This window comes from Populus euphratica, unplaced genomic scaffold (genome assembly GCF_000495115.2).
Source record: "Populus euphratica unplaced genomic scaffold, PopEup_1.0 scaffold51.1, whole genome shotgun sequence".
Classification (NCBI taxonomy): Eukaryota; Viridiplantae; Streptophyta; class Magnoliopsida; order Malpighiales; family Salicaceae; genus Populus; species Populus euphratica.
Window position 1 is genome coordinate 742472 of NW_011499932.1, and position 20616 is coordinate 763087.

Here is a 20616-nt window from a genome sequence, read left to right on the forward strand (position 1 = left end):
ATGTATATATCACTTGCATTATGAGATATTGTGTTTAAATAAAGTTTTTGTGTAGATAATAAAAACATAAATATATATAGTTGAAGAAAAAATAATATAATAAAATAAATAAGTTTTTAAAATAAATTTATGTATTCTTGAAACATAAAGTATAACAAAATATATCTATTTTTCTTTTTTTACTGTTTTTCTTTCTTCTATCCCAAAATACTAATCAAAATCTAACGAAACACACGCTCGCTATACACAGCAACAAGCTTTGAAAAGTAAAAAAAAAAGTTTTTTATTTATTTTAATAAAAAACACGGTGGAATATAAAGCTGTACCCTCTTGAAAGGATCTTGACTAATAGTTTGCAAATAAGCAATAATTGATGCATTGATGAGATGTTAGGACAGGTTCTAGGAATCTGGCTGCTGAGGCCCCCCATTTACTTGTCTTCATAAACAAGCCTAACACCTCGCTCTCTCTCTCTACCTCTTTTGCCAGAACTTCAAGTTGTTTAATTAAATATTTAGGTGCTGATTGTTTCCTGGTTGACGTATTGTATTGTGATTTTTTTAAAAAAATAATTTTATTATTAATTATTTTTTATATGTTTTTATATTATTTTAATGTAGCTAGAGCATGCATGTGAGCTTGTTCTGTTAGATTACGTTGCAGTACTTGATAATACAGAACAATATTGCTCTTGACAGAGTGTATTATTATACTGTATTTCACGGGTAGCAATCTATTTTCTGGGCTTATATTATTTTATTATACGTATGACTTGTTTAAGAAGAGGTCAAGGAGGTCTCTGATACGTGAAAGATTGGGCTTATATTATTTTATTATACGGATGACTTGTTTAAGAAGAGGTCAAGGAGGTCTCAGATACGTGAAACCTGGCTAGTGGATTCCCGACTTTTAAAAGGTTTTTAAGAATATATTATTATACACGTACATATATATATATTATTTTGGACACCATTGCCTCTCCATCGTCCTCTGTCTGATTTTAATACTAGGTCAATGGATTAAATTTTAATAGTTAATAAAAACTCCTCTTAGAAAATTTAAATTTGGCCTTCTGAATTACTTTTTTGTCCACAAATTCCAACAAAAATCAAATCTATTTTAAAAAATCAATGCAATTTCTTTTTTAGCTAGGTTGGGAATGGCTTATTAAAATCTATTTTAAAATAAATTCAATTTTTTCATAAATTCCAATCAAATCAAATCATATCTATTAACACATTCTACAATAAAGTAACATCAATTTAATTATATCTTTGTTTGTAAAGACATGTAGTTTATTTTAAATAGAAGTAATTATAATTTAATTATAAGAAATTGTCAATAAAAAAAATACAAAACTAAGAAAACGTTATGTGGTTTGATGAGGACCTCCATGGCCCCATTTATTAACATATTCTAGGAAAGCGGACACACAGAGATGATGATGATGGCATTAGCATGGATGCATTATCTGATCAGGAAGAGTTATTTATGTGCAGGTATGGCCATCTTGATGCTGATCTGAAATTCCAGCACCCAATGTTCTTGTACATGCATGTATAATTCTTTTATATATAAATACCCATTTGCAATTTCATACCATAAAGTAAGGGAGATTTCAGGAACATTACTTCATAAATTTAAAATAGTCGAGATGACAAGTTATGTTCTTCATTGTTCATGTGAACATGGAAGGAGGTGACTTTCTCTTTCTTTTTTTCTTTTTTTCTTTTTTGGCATTTTCTCTTTTTTTTCTCCTTTCATTTCCAACCTTATTTTTTTAATTTTAAATTTATTTTCATGAATCATTTCGATTTATTTTTTATAAAATAATCATAGTCTCAAATAAACATCTCAATATCTAGTTTTTGTTTAATTTTATAAATATTTATTTTTAGTATCGTATAATTAAATAAAAAATAGTTAGAAAATAACCTTATTGGAATCCATTATACAAATCACGGATTCGGTAAGTTAAGTTGCGAAGTTGGATCGATCAAATATATCATTATTTTATTTTATTTTAAAATCCAAATCATGTTTTTTATTCATTGTTCATGCTATCTCTAGACCTACCGAGCTGACTGGATTATATCAAAATAACTTATATATAATTTAATTTTAAATTTATACTATTTCTAAATAAAAAGTCGGATCAAGAGATTTTAAAATTAATTTATTAAATTAAATTAAATAATGATATCAAAAAATTCCTTATAATTTAAATCTTTTTTTTTTAATTTTTTTTTTAATTTAAGCCGCGGCATACCACAAACCTACAAGCTAGAATCTTTGAACATATCAGGGCCCCCTTAGAAACGTACTTCTCCAATCACTAACCCTAGCCCTTAAAATGTGAACACTGGAATATTTGGATTCATGACCAAGCCAAGATCGAAAGGGTCATCGATGTTGAGTTTAGCCAAGGCATTAGGGATTCTCTGTTATCCAGCTATCTTGACTAAAGCTAGGGGATCCATACATTCCCTTTCCTTTCTATAAAAGCAGTCACTTGCCTTTGTTTATGCTTTCTTTCCCATCTACTTGGTCTTCCCCTTCCTTAAATTAAGAATCCACTTGAAAATAATTTTTTTCTTTTATCATATGCAGTGCCCTGGAATCCACGAGCCCAATATTATAAAGGCATTTTTGCCCTCTCCTACACCCTCAAGATCATGAACTATTTGGTGTCACCAACTCATCAGATTTGTAAGTGCATGCACTTGCTCGATTTGACTATCTGGTTCCAATCCTCCATGGATATTTTATATTTTCTTTTCTTGGTTAAGTTAATTAAACATTGTTAACTTTTCTTTATTTACTTTTTTATGGGGTTAGATATTGATTAATAACTTGATTAAACCCCCCACTTGAACCATTTTTAGGTCATGGTTGCATATATAAATTCCCTTTAATTTGGTGCTACGGGAACTTATGTTTTTCAAATTAATTTTTATTTAAAAATATTAAATTGATGTTTTTTATAAATATATTTTGATGTGTTAATATTGAAAATAGTTTTTTATTAAAAAAATTATTTTAATATATTTTTTATTATAAAATAATTATAAAAAACATCATTATAAAACACTCACAAAATGGAGTGGATAAGCTAGGGTTTCAAGTGAAGAGGGGCTACGCGCGCAAGACCATAACTCCATCAATGGAGCGGATAAGCTAGGGTTTCAAGTGAAGAGGGGCAAAAGGTTAAGAACTTTTACTGATGCAAGAAATATACTAATTGTTTTTTATATCATGTTTAACCAAAAATATCCATAAAAGGAAGTTGAAATTGAAAGTAAGCTATTTTCTCGTTAAAGTAATTTAAAATTAAGTGTAACGATTTGACAAGGATAATTGAGAAAATACATTTTAAATTTATACTTTATAAAAAGTTTGTAGCGGTTGGATTAATCGGGAAAACATTTTTATAAATCATCATATATAAAAGACAGAAATTTAAGACACATATATTTAGCTCTCCTCATGTTTTTTCCAGTAGAAAATTTAGTCAATTTCTATATAACCTCAACTAGTCATAATTTATAAATAATTAAATAAATAAAATCTAAAATAGTAATTATAAATTAAAAAAATTATCATATCCCACATTAATGGGTGGGAGATTGGTAATTAGTCTTATTAAAAGTGCTAGTTGCTAACTTGTTATATGTATTTTAGGGTGTCGGACTCAAATGTGAATTCATGTCACTAGAAATAAAAATGTAAGGGCAGTAAGATTCAAAGTGGACAATATATAGCAATTTAGGTCGGGCTGTTATATTTGGTATCATAATCGACCTCATTAGTTGTCCGGTTGTGCTGACGGGGTTGTCGGGTTCTTTAAGGAGGGCGGATTGTCATATCACATATCGACGGGTGAGAAATTGGTAACTAGTCTTATTAAGAGTATTGGTTACTAACTTATTATACGCGTTTTGAGACGTCAGACTTAAATGTGAGCTCGGGTTACTATGAACAAAATCGTGAGGGCAGTAAGATCCGAAGCGTATAATATATGACAGGTTAGGTTGGATTGTTACATTTAATATCAGAGCCAACCTCATTAGTTATCAAGTTGAATTGTCATATCTCATATTTAGGAGTGAGGGATTGATAACTAACCTTATTAGGAGTGCTAGTTGCTAACTTGTTATGCATGTTTTGGAACGTTAGCCTTAAACGTGGGCTCGCGTCACTAGAAACAAAACCATGAAAATAGTAAGGCCCAAAGCAAATAATATATAGCAAGTTAGATCGGATTGTTACAAAAATAAAATCTTAAAGATATAAATTTAAAATTCTTGTAACATATATCGATGAAGTAATTTAAAATTATATAAATAATTTATTATTTAAAAATTAGCATTTGCCTTCATAGAAAATTAGCATTCTGGTCTCTTTTGTGTTGGTTTGGGGTTGAATCTCCTTGAAGTCTTAATAAAACCACAAAAGAGTACAATTAGAAGGGGCCAAATGGCATTTTCAAGAGGAGAAAAAAGTTCTTTGAGGACCTTTCATGTTAGGTCAAAAACATAAGGGGGGCAATCGCCCCCTTCCTTGACACGTGGCTTCATCACGTCACGTGTCTCTTCGGGTCATTACAGTATGCCACAAAATCTCATTTTGCCGAAGGAGTGCTTTCTCAAGGGATTTTTTCTTGTGCTTTAATATCCCTTTTCTTTTACTTAGAATGCTTAATTTAATTTCAGAGAATTAAAATATTGACAAGCATGATTTTTGCAACGGGGAACTTTGCATGTTTTGGTTCTTACTACAAAGGCAGCACTCGATATAATTGAGGATTTAAATTTCAGATTTGAAATAAAAATCAGAGATAATATTTAGTTACGGTTTAAAGTAAAAAATATAAAAATAGCTGAAAATAAAAAAAACATATCTTATTATATTATTTTTAAAAAAAATACAAGATTCTAAAATTATTATAAAAACAAATTTATTTTATATTTTTATTTATATATATATAATCTTGTTGTTATTATGTTTGTAGAGTTTGTTTGAGAATATAATTATGATTGTTTTTTAAAGTATTTTATAAAAATATATTAAAATAATAGATTTTTTTATTTTTTAAAATTAATTTTGATGTTAGCATATCAAAATAATTTAAAAATAATAAAAAATAAAAAAATTAATTTTTTTTAAAATTTAAAAATGATTTTTAAGGAAGAAGAATCAAAACTTGCCCACAAGAATTAATGGCGTCGACCCCATCTCGAGAGCGTGCTAGGCTCTTGGAAGAATGTTGTCGTGGACAAATGAAAATCACAAGCGTTCAAGCTTATTCATCCCTGTCCATACAAAGACATCCACATGAGTTTCATACGTGTCCAAAACGTGGTTCTCCCTCGACCTTTACCTTTTCGCTCAAGATTTAATGATGCCTGTCTGCTTGCACAAATTGAATCCTTCGATCCTGACTGCAAAATCAAAATTATTTTCCAAATGTCAGTTGCGGGGCCTCCCACGATGTCTGTGTATAAATTATTTTATAATTTAGTAAAAAATAATTAAAAAAAAAAAACAGATTTCACCATCCAAAATTATTAATTTAACAAGATAAACAGTGAAGAGACGGGTGCCTTCCATTCCATCAGAAAAGAAGATTAGATTAGAACAAGTGTGCTCCACCCCCACTTTCTCTGCTGGAGGACATGATTCAATGTCTGCATGTGCTTGAAGAGGGCGTTTGTTTTTGCCGAGTAGAAAAGCAGAGCGTTTCCACGCTCTCAATTATTAGGTCAGAGTTAGGTCACTTATTACCTGGGAAGAAACACATGCTCATAAAACCCTGAATAATCTTTGATAAAAAACCATTACAGAGAATTGTGAATCACATGGTTAATTAGAGCCATGAGACGAGGTCCATTCAGGAGGCTATGCTACATGCAAATGGGAGTCAATAGGCAACAAGATGTTTATCTCTGTTTTTTTGTTTGATTATCAACGATGCAACACTCCCATGCTTGAAGATCCAAACACTGGAGAATTTAGTTTTGTTGCTCGTTGTATGAGAATTGATTCTAGTTTAGATGTTCGAAAACGAGATTACCAGGTGATTATAAAATTTAAAAGATATCAGTTTAGAATTCATGCCTCTGTTCTTTATTTTGAATCATAGTTTCTACACTTGGAGAGATGATCCGGCGAACTTCGGGCTCGAAATTTGACCTGGACTTCATAAATCCTAGTTAAACTAATCCGGTTTGTAGTAGTTTAGTTAACATGATTGAATTCAATTCAAATTTAGTTGAGTCAACAAAGCAAAAAAAAAAAAAAAAAAAAACTTTATCATTTTGATAAAAAATATAAAATTGATCAAATGACTCGAGATGGATATAATAATGATGCATTACATAGCCAAGTAATTCATTACTTTGTGGTTCATGAATAAAAAGAGAATAGGCCTTAAATTACCTAGAACATCCATTCTTGAGCATGCCTGTCTGAGCTTTTCACCTACTTTTTGCACAAAAACAATGTTAAAAGGCTAAAATAAACACTTTGGTGTTTGTGTCTAAGCGTAATAATAGTTTTTTTTTAAAGTGTTTTTTTTATTAAAATAATTTAAAAATATAAAAAAATAATTTTAAACAATTTATTTTTGAATTTCAACCTACCTCTGCTTGCAGAACTTCCCATATTCCTTGAATTAGGATCTGAAGTTTCAAATTTCATCCCACGAAGGTGCTTGGTTGGTATAAAAGCTAGCACATTCGAGCATATATACACACTTCTTATCACACCAATAATGGAATGGTCTATACATTTCAGTCTACTAGGAGTGTACATTTTGCAGAAGATAAGCGATCATCAATTTTAAGAATTCTTGAAGAACACAGGGGAAGGCAGTTAAAAAACAGACCGGGAATTTAGTCCAGGGCTTCATTTTTTTACCACTTAAACTAGAATAAAATTTCTTATTTCCCTTTTTCTTCTTTATAATCAATGTCAGAATGTGTTAATTTTTAGAGAATACGGGGGGGAAAAGAAAAAACTTGGTGAGAAAACTTCACTTGGGGTTTCAATATAATGAATAGTCGCATTGAGATAATTGTAATTTTGAGGTTGATGTGGCCTTCAGCCCAGATCATTATGCCACACTTTGTAAACTTTTATCACTCCTACAGTGATATGGGACCAGGCACAATCCCTCTCCAAGAAGACACTCTTCAGAAAAAAAGGCAAGTCATGAACCTGGAACAAGACTGATCATCGAATATAGAATCAATAATACACTGATACTGGAACGAGAACAATGCAACTTTTTTCCAGTTGCAAGCAATTTATAATGTGGTTGTTCAAAAAAAATAAAAAGAAGCAATCCATAAATTAGATCAAAGTTTGCCACATGAATGCCGGCACAGAACAATGGTGATGCCTTGATAGGTTTCAGGAGAACTGTTACTAGTAAGTAATGGTGCTCTGGCAGAAGGCAGATGAGCTCGTTGAAAATACTAACAGTTATGCATTTTCTTTTCTGGGCAATCCAGAAGGTTTGAAAACAACAAAAGAACAAAAATAAGCACCTGTAAATATATTTGCACTGAAGAACTATATGGGAATCAAAAGAGGAACGGAAAAGGATCCGTACGACTGTCCAAGCTTATTCAGTCATACAAGCCTTCCTGTTCCCAGACATCAACAAGAAAATCCACCATTTCCTGGCATTTGAATCCAATGAGCAACGAGGAATGGTGAACTAGATTTCCAAATGATAAAGCTGAGACCTGGGCAGGAAGATTTTTGACTTACAGCAAGAGGGACAGGTCGAGAAAAAGGCCTGTTACTCCCAAGTAGACTCTCATAGGTGGCATTCCAACTGCAAAACATAGAGTCAAAGAACATGAGTTAATAAAAAGCAAAAATGAATGCCATAACATAAATGCAGACAACAAAGTGTTCTCAAAACATCAAAAACACTAATATTGCAGGGATGTTTGATAGGCAAATTCCACAAGGGTGTTGTTGCATTTGTGATAGATAAACCCCATGTGGACATTGTAATTTGCAGGAAAAAATCAGTTCTAAGCCCTAAGATGTGATTAACTAAAAACTTCAAAGTCAAGCAATTGTCCAAACTTGGAAATTTGTGTCCATATTTTGAAATTCAAATAGTTAACTTGGAGCATCGACTAAACAAACTAAGAAGACTTGCAAGAACATTTGGTATTTAAATGGCTCCACGCCAACCAAGTGCTTCACGTATTTAAAGTATCCAAAACAAGGGAAGATATTTCACCTTATCGTGGGCTCTCGAACTTGAGTCCTGTTCTGAGTTTTTTTATTTCCAAGCCATTGCTGCCTTGTTTGATTCCAGAGAAGAAGACCTACAACCAATACTGCTTCTGTTATTTGGATACTTCACCTGACATGCATCAGTAAAGAGAATGGCGAAATGAAACGAAAAAGGAGAAAGACCTGCAAAATTCTTATATTTTACCAAGAAGAAACTCCTGAACACATACACAACAGAAAAACTCATGCAAAGACTCTAACAGCCTGTAGCCTTGTTGCAATTAATCCAAGTTCCGAGTGGAAAAAGGCTAAAGTGGCATGTTAACTGAGGACTCCACAAAAGCAAACAGTTACACACAGAACAGGCAGCAGTCAGCTTAAGCAAAACATTTACTCAGTTAAAGACTTGAACTTGCCACGATTAACAAATTCAGGAGGGTTGCTAGTGCTTCCAGCATTACAGCAAGGATCAAGCAGCTGGTTTAATGTGCTAATTGATGAAAGGCTTCCCTGGGAATGAGCCATGCTATCCTCAATTTCACCAGCACTAGTGCTCCAGAAATCGTCTGATAAGCTAGATTTTCTTACTAATCGTTCTTGAACTCTCAGTCCCCTTGATGTTGCATCAGCCTCACTAATGGTGGGGGGTTTGGCACAGCATCCAAAACAACCTCTGCTCTGTTACAAATCAGGTTTCACCATAGATATGATTAGCACCAACTATCAACAATTTGATGCTCAAACATCTCAGCAGAGGTAAAAATCATTGAAGCACTGAAAATGGAAGATATGAGAGAGGATTATAAATGAACCATCCCCTCCCTAACAAGCACTATACAGAAGACAACCTTCAACAATTTTTTTAAGAAATCAGTTTCAGAGTTGCAAGTGTATCACCCAATAGGGGTCAATAATTCACTCAGAGTATAAGCAAAGCTTCATAGGATAAATAGCAATCAGAAAGGGAGGACTTGTCATGCTACAAAGGATAATGTGCAATTGCTGCAAATTGATTGGCAGAAAAGAGCAATGCCATCAAATTGTTTTAATTGTTCACCTGATGATGAGCACAAATACCAACCCAGGTAGAATTCTAAAAACAATAAAACTTGTATATTTGAAATGCACGACCATTGATCTTGCAAACCCAGTAACCGATATATTGCAATAAAATTGAATCAACACTACAAATTGCAGTAACATTCAGCATTTATAAAAACCTGCCAGGATAGAAAGCTCTCAACATCATAATTTCCTAATTCCTTTTCTGAAACAAAAAAAAAGAGAGAGAAAAAAAATCATGGATATAGAAATGTACTCAATTCCATTAAAACAAACATCCATTAATACAAACAGAGATCATTCATCAGAAAAGATGCAAATTTAACCACTCACATGCCCTTGATGCAATATCAGTTCATGCCATTCCTAAACATAGAATATGAGTGTACTGCTAATAATACAAGCTACCCGTTCTTCAAAATTAAATCATCAGTTCATTTCTTAGCTAATACCCAAACAAAACAAACAGATAAAAAAAACAATGAAAAAAATCTCCTCACACTGAAAACAAACTTGCAATTTCTCTTAAACGATTTCATCCCCAAAAGCAAAAGAGCCCGAAAACGAGCTCCGGAAAACAATACAAATGAACCAAAAGGTTTCTTCCCGAAGCTTCTCCCAGTTTGAGTCAAGAAAGAACACCTAGAATACATACCTCCTTCAAGGAAAAAAAAAATCCTATTCAAAAGAATATCCAATTAGCCATTACTTCAAGGAAAGAATGGCAAATCAGAAAAGCCAATACAGGATTCTCTTGTTCACTCCACATAAAGCTGGCTTACAAGACAAGCAAACACAACAACATGAGATTCCAAATCTTAGAAACAAGACAACTTAAACCACACAAAGAAACCTAAAAATCCTTCTATTCAACACAGTATTCAAAAAAAGCACCTACCCCATCAATCGTGTCAATTTTTTACAAAAAAATTCAGCTTTTACTAATAAACACGGTATTCAACAGTTTTTTTTTTTTCCATTTAATTTTCTTGAAAGTCTTCAAGAAAACTGAATTTCTCCAAGAGTAAACAAAATATGATGTAACGTGTAACAAAAAACCATATTTTTGCAAAAAGTGAAAAATAAATCACAAGTAAACAACAGGCCCTGTATTAAGGGAATCAAAAAGCTTACCCCATGCATGCAAAAAGATGAGAGATCCAGGGAGGAAGGAGTCCACACAAATGCATTTACAAGCGGGACAAGATATATTTTTGCAGAGAAAAACTAAATCCAGGAAGGAGAGGACTATCAATCCTGCATCAAAATTAAAAATAAAACCAAATCAATAATCATAACAAAAAAAAAACTGATCTGAACATGAACATGACATGAAAAAGGCGGGTGTTTTGCGATTACCTAAAAAATGACATGATTGAATTAGATAAGGGAAATTGATTGATGGGTTTTACTCTCCTTCCTGGAAAAAAACGACCACCCTCTGGTTAGTGATTCAACCAAAGGGCTCTCTGTCTATGCCTCTGTTTCTTCTTCTTCTTCTTCTTCTACTTTTCCCTCCCAGATAAAAACAATAATGAACGGATTATTATTTTTTATTTTTGTAAAAAGAGGGCTGGTTTTAACTTTTAAGCACCATTCAGATTTTGAGGATTTAAGGGGGTCCACAGTTGAGATGCTGGTAATCGGCTGCTACTGCATGCAGCAAGCAACTCTCCCCGTGCTGTATTGTTTATCGTTTAATTGTGTTTCTGAATTTTTTTTATATATATTTTTGAATTTTAATTATTTTTTCTCATATTTTTGGATTTTTAAAATATATTGATATAAAAAATAATTTTTTTAAAATAAAAAATATTTTTTAAAAAATAAATACTTTAAAAAATAATTTTAATCACTTTTTCAAATAAGTTTAGATATAATAATCGCCATATTTAACTAGGTAAGAAAATTATTGTTTCAAAATGAAAATAAAATAATTAAAAATTATTATTTTATTTTTAAATAAAATTATATTTTATTAAGTTTATAACTTAACTCATTATATAATTTAATTTAAAATCTAGTTTAAAATAGCTAAATTAATTATCACGCTACTAAAAATAAAGGACACTAATTCAGTAAAAATTGATTAATAATATTAAAAAAATTATAAAATAAATTTTAAAGGTTTGGATAGCATTGTTTCATGTAGTATAATAAGATTATTGATTGGAGATTGCAGCTAATTTATATGCTAAAAATAAAAATATTATTTTAAAGGTAAGTTTCCTATGTGATATAATTTTGATGATGTTAACTTTAGCACTAAGATTTTTAACAAATATTTATCGATTTGGTACCACTTGTGAATTTACATTGATATTTACTCTTAATATAATCAATTCAAATGTCACCCTCATCGCCATAGGCTTTCATTCTCACTGCATTCAATGGGCAATTCTATTATATTCTATTCTTTAACACAACAATGTTTTTTTTTTCCTTTTTTTCCCTAAAACTATAAATTTTATCAATTAGATCCTAATATTCCTTACACATCTCAATTGGATACTTTTATTAAATTTTTAAGATTTTAATTCTAATGTGCATATTTTAATAATTCACTTGAATGATCTCGATTCAAAGAAGATTCACATAGAGGTTTATAAGAATGAAAATTTTCATTTTATATGCATGTTTTATCACTAAAACGGTGTGGATTTGGAGAAAACTTGATGAGAAAATGATTGTATTTTTTTTGGGGGGAACTTTTGAGATTCAATAAATAAGATATATAAGTCTGGGAATTAATTAATTAAGAATGAATATATAGATTAAGAACTAAATTGAGTTTTTTTCCCTTCAAAATTTAAGTAATTATTTCACTGATATTCTTTGAAACTAATATCATTACCTTTGAATATACTTCAAGGCCAATTCCTAGTATTTAATTAAAATAGGATTGGTTTCCAATCTGTAAATGATTAAGTTAGCCCCTCATTTATAACATGATGGCTTGATCATATATATATATATATATATATATATTATCAAGCATATATTATTTTTTCACACCACTGTGGATAATTTTCAATTAATTAAGTTCTTACACTAAAACATTTTCACATTTTTGTCATCAAAATGATTCCTTAAAGAAATGGTACTACTCCACCATTAGAGATCTTCAATGACTGGCACCGTTTATTTTTTTTCCATAATCAGTTTAAATATTTTAAATATTTTTTTACACTATCAGTTTATATATTTTTTCCATAATCAGTTTCAATACACCACTCATTTGTCCACAATCAGTTTAAATATTTTATATATTTTTTTCATAATCAGTTTCAATACACCACTCATTTGTTCAATCTAATTAATTAATTAATTATATAATCCCTCATAATGCTATCAATTTCCATTGTCGATTAGATTTGAACATCCTGCTTTTCCATGTGGGGTTTACAATTAGTGGATTCATCATTCATTAATCACAAGTGGATACCTTTCTTTTCTCTTTTTCTCTTTTTTCTTTTTTCTTTTTTCTTTTTTCTTTTTTCTTTTTTCTTTTTTCTTTTTTCTTTTTTCTTTTTTCTTTTTTCTTTTTTCTTTTTTCTTTTTTCTTTTTTCTTTTTTCTTTTTTCTTTTTTCTTTTTTCTTTTTTCTTTTTTTGTTATTAATAAGATTTAATACGAGAAAGGTGATGCCCCACCAGATACTATAATCAAAAGTGATATATTATTTTTATTAATTATATTATAACCCAACAAGTTAATTAGAAAGAATTGACTCATTTAAACTTTATCCATCTAGTTAAAATTTAAACTGATTTTTTTTTAAATAACATTATTTTTATTGATTTATATTAATTTAATTTAACTTCCTTAATTCATAATCCGGCAACTAAACATGTTTGATTTTTATCACTTTATTGCAAAACATCATCAAAGAGAGCGATGAGATTAGCAAGAAACATAGAATTTGTAGTGAACAAAATTTCATCTCATTGAATATGGTAATACACCCTTTTAGTTTTGCCCTAGGTGATCAGGATTTTTTTTTTTTTCACTCATAACCTAGCCAGTGGAAAATTGTGGAAAAAGGATATTTTTTTCCCAAGGTGTTAAATGTACCTAGCCTGAATGAACTTGTGGCCCTAGCACTAGCAGGGACCTCATGGCTTCAGGGCTAAACCATGACCCTATCTATCATGACAGGACATTTTTCTCTGAAACCAAGCTGTATGAATGTGGCTTCTGGGCCAGTAAGATAGAATTTTCTGCACCGTCACATGCAATAATGGTTCAAGTACCAAGGTCCAGACAGTGCCAACATGAAGAGAGACCCAACAGGACAATAACAGTGCAGGAAGAATAATGTTACTACAGTGATGATGGAGGTGGTGCTGCTAGAAGTGGAAGAGGGAGGGCATGGCAAGCATCACTGTTCACTGGCATTATAAGTTGTAAACAGTTGCATTTGCCAAATTGAAGTCATGGAAAATAGCTGCTCGAGCAACCTATTCTCATTCAACAGAGAAGCAATGTAAAAGCATCTTGTAATCAATCTAAGAGAAGAATAATCATTAGCAAAGTTCATTAAGTTCAAATCTATAGGTTCTTTAATATGAACACACAATATAGGTCACGCATTTGACAGGGATTTTCCATTTTCAAGAATTTATGTTGAAGTTCTTGAATTTTTTGTTCTCTGTACAATATAAATCATAAACTGGAAGAAGTTACAGGCAGAAAAACAACAAATGATCCCCCCCCCCACCTTTTTTTTTGGCGTGTGTATACATTCCTGAGCAACAGAAATTATCACCAATATTCTGCAAGATGAAACATGGACAGATTCAGAACAAAGGAAATATTGCAATGCCACTGGGGAGATGTTATAACTATATGAAAATGTGATTGATTTTATAACGTACCCTAGGTGGTGAGGATTGGAGGTAAGTAGTCAGATTTGGTGCCCAGGACATTAGCCTTGGTGTCAGGGAAATGATTAACCGCCCCTGGTAAAGTTGTAACAATTCCATTGTTACCAACTTGAATGGGATACCTGAGCAGGTGAGACATCAGATCCTGTTCGAGAGTTTCACTGGTGTATTTCTCCCAGTTGTCATTAGCAACTTGATTCACTTTCTGGATACATTGAACGCTTTCAGGGTGTTCGAAGGAAGAGTCAAGCATTCCAAGGTGCTCATGCCATAATGCCATTCGAAAACCGTATATCTGACCCCTTGCTGGTTGGCTAGTTGCCAAATGACGTGGTTGGTATCCTCCCATTGCAATCTCAGAATCTCGAGACCCATCCATTGATCTCTGGTTGATGTTTGCCGATCCAATGATTATATACTCATCATCAACTGAAAAGGCAAAATGATTATGGAGGTTAAATCCTATTTCCATTTGTTGTCACTAAAGGAATTACATTTGCACAGATCCTTGCTAAATTTAACACAATGGAAGATGCAAGAATAAGTTCATAACTCATGACTTACCAATCATCATCTTTGCATGAACGTAGATCATGAAGCGACGGGCCTGCTGAGCTCTACTATAATCAGTATCAGGCTCTGGTGCCTCTGAAGGTTCATATTCTCCAGTTTTCTTAGTCTCTCGGTTTCCAAGGCAGAAAAATGCCAAATACTCCCTAGGATCTGTCTTAAGCCCCTTTTTCTCGAGTGCTTCAGCGATATCAGAATACATCATGTCCATTGTTCTTCTCTGCCAATCTAATATTGCTTGGACAGAGCCACTCTCAGGTATACCTTCTGGCCACATTGGGATCACAACATAGACAGTAAACCTTTCTCCTGCCTCAATCTTGCTGACTATCTTAAGTGATAGCTCCTTTGGTATAAGTTGCAACGCGGCGATATCCGGGACATTGGTATCTGTTGACTTCCAGCCAAATGAGCTTCCAAGGAAATACTGATTTTCGATGTAAATAAAATTCTTGGCCCTCCTAATGGCATTGATATAAGCATCTTGAATGCTTCGGTCAATGACGCTGTTCTTCCCACTAACAAGGCCTGATGCAGCTGCTTTGTCAGGTTTCTGGGGAAAGCCATCAACAGCTCCATCATCAATAGAACGGAATAGCTGAACATTCCATGTTTCAGTGTCATTTGATTGCAACACTGGCAATGGGCGAACTGTAACTGCTTCAAGCTGTTTTTGTGAGATTAGAAGTTTATCCCCAACTTGCTTCGTCCACCTTTGCTCGAAATTGTAAAGGACATCCCATGCCACAGGACCCTCTAATTTGCAATGAATATCATGCCAAGGTTCTCTTGGACCACCTTTCTTGATTGAGGAGCCTGTAAAGTTAGGCTGGTGGAAATCATCACGATGAACTGAGGCCAGAGTCTTGAATAAGGGATGGTCTTGTGTATCATACCTCCCATCACAAAGATCAATGCCTCCAATGAAACTCACAATCTCCCTCTTTCCAGTTACAGTATCAGGCATTTCGGAATCAACAACTACTGTCTTTTGGTGGTGAGTAAACATGGTGGAGACTTGAAAGCCCTGAATCATGCTTCTGCCAACATCGGGATTGCGAGGGCACAAAATGCAATGCACCTTGGAGCCCCTGAAGTACTTTTCAGTTTCTTCATCGTGGGTTGCCATGAGTCCATCCTTCTTAAAATCCAAAACAGAAGTTCGGTCATCCCAAACAAGCATAAGAACTGTCACACCTTCTTCAGCCTTCTTTTTAAGCAGCTCCCCGAGTTTAAGTTCACCTCCCGGTTTTCTTCTATTGGGATCCCTTATCAAGGTAATTTCAGTATACACAGACCATCCGGTTATGTAAATTAGGTGTTTTGCATCGCTTATGGCTTCAAAGATGTCCTCCCAGCATCTGTGAGCTTCATAATGCTTTCCTGCCAAACAAATCTTTGGGGAAAAACTGTCTGGAACATGAGCATCTTGATATAAAGTAACCCGGCAACCTTGTCGTTGATTGAAGAACACGTAGGGAACACCCTCGTATTGCGGACTTTTGATTCCCTGAGACCAATATCTGTCTTGGTTAACATCAAAGAATTGCAGCTTGATGTGGACTCTAGAACCTCCTGGTACAGGTTTACGATCTTCATCCACTATTTCAACCCATCGTTCGAGTATCTTCCCGTTAGGGATATCCTCAACTGGAAGATAAGCTCTTCCAATCAATGTTGCCCCAATTGCGTCGTCATCTTTGATTGTGAATACAACATGTGAGATTGAATGGGCACAGTATATGTGGAAAGACTCATTCCACCGGGGATTGTAAGGCTCCTTTCCTACCATTCTGGTCCTTGCAACTCTTGCCTTGTCCAAATCTACTGTTGCATAGAGTCTAGAACCAGCAACATTCTGTTTCAAATATTACAGCAACGCAGAAAACATAAGATTTAATGCATAGCAAAAGTCAACTAATAAGTCCCTGAAAAACTGAAGAAGTTTTGCTGCAAAACAAGAAAGGAATACCTCCGGTAGGCAAGACATTGATCTTTTTACATTGACTAGACATCGCTTCCCAAACTTCAGAAATCCCTCCGTCTCCAGATTTTAAGAACACAAAGCATAATGGTGGGAGGAGTTAGTGTCAAAAGCTACTAGGTACAATAAGTTATTAGCGAGTTCATGTTCTCAATCTATAATAATGTGATAACAAATTTCATCATCTATCCAATAATTGGCTAAGAAGTAAAATTTCTCATGCAAACATCCTGACTATATAACACTTGCAGATGTTTCAAAGGCTTTTTCATGTAAGAAACCTGAAATGAGAACAGATGCATGACTTCTGATGAACAAAATTATTTCTAGATTTTGTAATAAGCTATATTTATAATTAGGTTGAATGAGTACTGCAGCTTAAATTCATATAAATTTGGATAATTTTTTCTATATCCATCTACATCATTTAATCTTTTTTAGGGCTAATTCATTTATAATCCATACTCATTTATATTGGTAGGTAGATGGTTATTGATGGATAGAAATAAATTGGAGAAAGCTTTAGGCTTTCCTATGGGTTTAGACTAGGTTTTATCCCTTTAATTAGGCTTCGTCTCTCATCTACCTGGGCCAGTAGTCTGCTTCATTGGTTATTGATGTCTCCTAGGTCTATTAAGATTTAGCAATTCACTGGAATGGTGACCGCGCTCCACTCCGTATCTCTTTTTTTTTTTTCAGTAAAGTATTTAGTATTTAGATATTATAAATGCCTTTTTTTTTGAAAAAATCTAATAATTTGGGTTATTGTCCCAACTAATTAAATAAGTTAATTGAATTATATGAAATAAAAACAATAATAACAAATAATAAGAATACGCACGCATGAGAGAGAGAGAGCGAATAAAATAATCATAGAAGAAATTTTTATTTTATTTATCAAATTATGTTTAATGAATTTATTTATTAAAATAAATTTATAATAAAAATTGACATATATATAAAATTTATTAAAAAAATATTATGCAAGGCTATATATATTAAAAATATCATTAAAAAATAAATATTTAATCTTTATAAAATAAAAAAAATATTGATAAATCATACGAACCGTCTAAAAACATTAAACACCCCTAATATAATTAAAATATAATTAATATTTAAAAAAGTTAAATAAAAAAAGTCAAAGAAAAGATGCACTAATTAAAACATAAATTTTAAAATTATCTTAAAAAAATATATAAAATATATTAAAAAAAAAAACTAAGACCAGAAGATGTGAGCCTAGGAAACCAAACGGAATGCCTAGTCTATAAAACAAACGACACATCGTCTGTAATTTCCTAGATTTCAATTATTTTGGCAGCAAAAAAAATAATTAAAAAACCTATTTTCAAGCCAAATTTTAGTCAATTCATGGCTTCCAAAAACACAAAAAACTATCTCAAAATAAAAAAAAAATTCTAAATTCAAATCTATTTTTTTAAGCACATCCAATGATCCAAGATAAAGAATAAAAACCTAATTTTAATTCTTTTTATTATATAAAATTATTTAATATAAAAATTGATCGTTTAGTGGCTAAAATTATCTTGAAGAAAAACTTTTTCTCTCTCACTAGAATCTGATAATCCTCTTTCTCTTTCCTCCACTAAAAAAATAAAAAAAAAAGAGGAAAATAAAATTTGATATTGAAATTGAATTTTTAAAATTAAATGGAATAATTACCAAATAGCTAAAAAAATATATAAAACTAAAATAAACTTTTCAAATAAATTTTAAAATTAACATCAATTTTACCTATCCTTTTCACTCAATTCCTCTATCTTTCAATTCAATCATTCTTCTAAAATGGGTGCTAATTTATGCTAAAAAAGGTTGAACTATACAAAATAAAAGTCTAAAGATTAAATCAAATTTTTTTAAAAATGCATTATTAAAATCCATAATACTTACAATGCAACATCTTTTTTAGTTTATACTTTAATGCTCAAGTTCGAGACTCCCAACCTTCACGCTAGGACCTTGTCAACTCATCCTCAAACTAAATTGATGTTAATTAAGTAAAACTAGAGTTAACCTGATAGGTTAACTTATAGTCCAATTAAAATATGTTGTTTTTTTATAAAAATTTTAAAATAATATTATTTTAATTTTTTTTTTTTAAATTGACTTAAAATAACTCATTCAATCAAGCTTAAAGTTCAGTCAATTTTCAAAGCTAAGGTTACATCGAATTTTATTTTTACATTTTAAAAATATTTTTAAATACTTTTAAAAAAATTTAAATACTTTTTTATCTTTTCTTGAAATTATATTTTTTTTATATATAGATTATATATATATATATGTCAAAAATAATTTTTTTAAATTAAAAAATATTATTTAAATATATTTTTAAATAAAAATTATTTTAAAAAATAACTATTATCATATATTCAAATAACTTTCAAGCTAAAAGAATGACCTAGCCATTATCCCAACTTCCTTGCATCAGCCATGGCATCATTAGATTTTGATAAAAAAATTATTTTAATCCTGAAACTTTTAGTGTGTGTATATATATACTCTTGAATTTAAGATTTATTTAATAGAAAATATGCATTTTCCCCTCCAAACAATTATTTATTATCATTTAATCATAATTTATTCATTTTATTTTCAAATACATCCTAGCTGTAGCTGATTATACCTAAATCTATTTTTCACCCTTTTTACGTATATAAATATAATATCTTAATATAAAAGTTAAATATAACTTAATTCAGTAAATAAATAAATTGAATTTAGTTCAATGTTTTTAAATTTGACATAGAAAAATATTGTTGACAATTTATTTCATTCTAGTCCTAAATAATTAAAAACTTATTTAAAAAAAATGCATTTTACCCCTCCAAAGAATTATTTATTATTATCCAACTACCATCTGATTATTTTATTAACAAATAAATCCTAAAATGTTTTCTATGTATCCAAGATCCTATTTTTAGCCTCGCCCTCCTCCTCACATATGAATATAATCTCTTAAGATAACATCAAATATAAATTCATCAAATAAATCAAAAGACTTTAATCAAATGGTTTTAAATGTAACACAAAAAATCAATATTTATTTCATAAAGCTAATTAACAAGGAAAAACAAAAATGCTAGAAACTTCAAAAACCTTACAGCTTCAAATGGCATATATACTTACCTTCAACAAACTGAATCCACATCCATATTGCAGATTATCAACCCCATATACGGTTACATCAAGTGTCCCATGAAGCAATCGTGGCGCCATTTTCACCTTTTCCACTCTCAAGAATCACTCAAGCACAAGAACTTGTGTGCCTGCTAAACCAAGAACAAGAGCATGGTTAGGGTTAATCAGGCCAACCACTGCAAGAAACAAGTCTAGAGAAACAGAAATTTGTGATTACTGCAGTGTTAAAGACTAGGCAATTCAATGCTTGGAAATTTATTTTTGTAAGAAAAGCAGGCAATACCTGGAGATGGAATCTATCACAGCCCTTGAAGAAAAAACTGAAGAAAATGCTTATAACAGAAGGAAGGGTTTGGAAAATATATAGGGAGACAAGAAGCTTGGAATCTTATGCATTCCTAGGAGGCACTGGGAAGGAAGAGATATATGTATCTCAAATAGGCAATATGGATTTCAAGTTAGAATCAATGCCAGCCTTTGTCTGTTAATGAAGCAAGGCATTCTGCTGCAATACGGGTCCCTATCTTAGATTATTTTCTCGATGAAACTTCAGGCATATAGCTCGAAGATAGATGACAAGCTTTCACCGAACAAGAATCAATGAATATTCACATCAACAAAATGATTAAAAAAAATAGAAAGAAAGTTTCATGTAATTAATAAACCCGCACCATTGGTAAAGGGATATATA

The 20616-nt window shown here is 31.6% G+C and overlaps 2 protein-coding genes across 4 annotated transcripts; both read right to left on the bottom strand.

The window, feature by feature from the left end:
• Nucleotides 1-7266: 7266 nt before the first annotated feature.
• Nucleotides 7267-10884, bottom strand: LOC105136159 (uncharacterized). 2 transcript variants are annotated; one of them, XM_011041390.1, is made up of 6 exons: nt 10681-10884; nt 10456-10578; nt 8676-8932; nt 8264-8351; nt 7777-7843; nt 7267-7685 (listed from the first exon to the last, which is right to left on the bottom strand). In XM_011041390.1, exons 2-6 carry the CDS (start codon nt 10509-10511, stop codon nt 7632-7634), a joined length of 522 nt encoding a protein of 173 aa, XP_011039692.1. In that variant the 5' UTR covers nt 10512-10578; nt 10681-10884; the 3' UTR covers nt 7267-7631. The 2 variants fall into 2 exon arrangements, with proteins under 2 accessions (XP_011039692.1, XP_011039693.1); XM_011041391.1 differs by lacking the exon at nt 10681-10884 and adding an exon at nt 9480-9526 and having other exon boundaries at nt 10456-10519.
• Nucleotides 10885-13805: 2921 nt separating this feature from the next.
• On the bottom strand, nt 13806-20335 carry LOC105136160 (phospholipase D alpha 1-like). 2 transcript variants are annotated; one of them, XM_011041392.1, is made up of 6 exons: nt 20209-20335; nt 19914-20053; nt 16749-16820; nt 14771-16634; nt 14198-14635; nt 13806-14095 (listed from the first exon to the last, which is right to left on the bottom strand). In XM_011041392.1, exons 2-5 carry the CDS (start codon nt 20001-20003, stop codon nt 14199-14201), a joined length of 2463 nt encoding a protein of 820 aa, XP_011039694.1. In that variant the 5' UTR covers nt 20004-20053; nt 20209-20335; the 3' UTR covers nt 13806-14095; nt 14198. The 2 variants fall into 2 exon arrangements, with proteins under 2 accessions (XP_011039694.1, XP_011039695.1); XM_011041393.1 differs by having other exon boundaries at nt 19914-20056.
• Between the last annotated feature and the right edge of the window lie 281 nt (nt 20336-20616).

What these genes read in the sequence shown, in the direction of transcription:
- LOC105136159 (XM_011041390.1), bottom strand. Translation starts at nt 10,511, where the DNA reads ATGCATTTGTGTGGACTCCTTCCTCCCTGGATCTCTCATCTTTTTGCA. An exon ending in CATCTTTTTGCATGCATGGG is followed by an intron (nt 8,933 to 10,455) that starts GTAAGCTTTTTG and finishes GTAACAGAGCAG; the next exon opens with AGGTTGTTTTGGATGCTGTG. An exon ending in TCCTGAATTTGTTAATCGTG is followed by an intron (nt 8,352 to 8,675) that starts GCAAGTTCAAGT and finishes TATTGGTTGTAG; the next exon opens with GTCTTCTTCTCTGGAATCAA.
- LOC105136160 (XM_011041392.1), bottom strand. Translation starts at nt 20,003, where the DNA reads ATGGCGCCACGATTGCTTCATGGGACACTTGATGTAACCGTATATGGG. An exon ending in CAATGTCTTGCCTACCGGAG is followed by an intron (nt 16,635 to 16,748) that starts GTATTCCTTTCT and finishes TATTTGAAACAG; the next exon opens with AATGTTGCTGGTTCTAGACT. An exon ending in TCATGCAAAGATGATGATTG is followed by an intron (nt 14,636 to 14,770) that starts GTAAGTCATGAG and finishes TTGCCTTTTCAG; the next exon opens with TTGATGATGAGTATATAATC.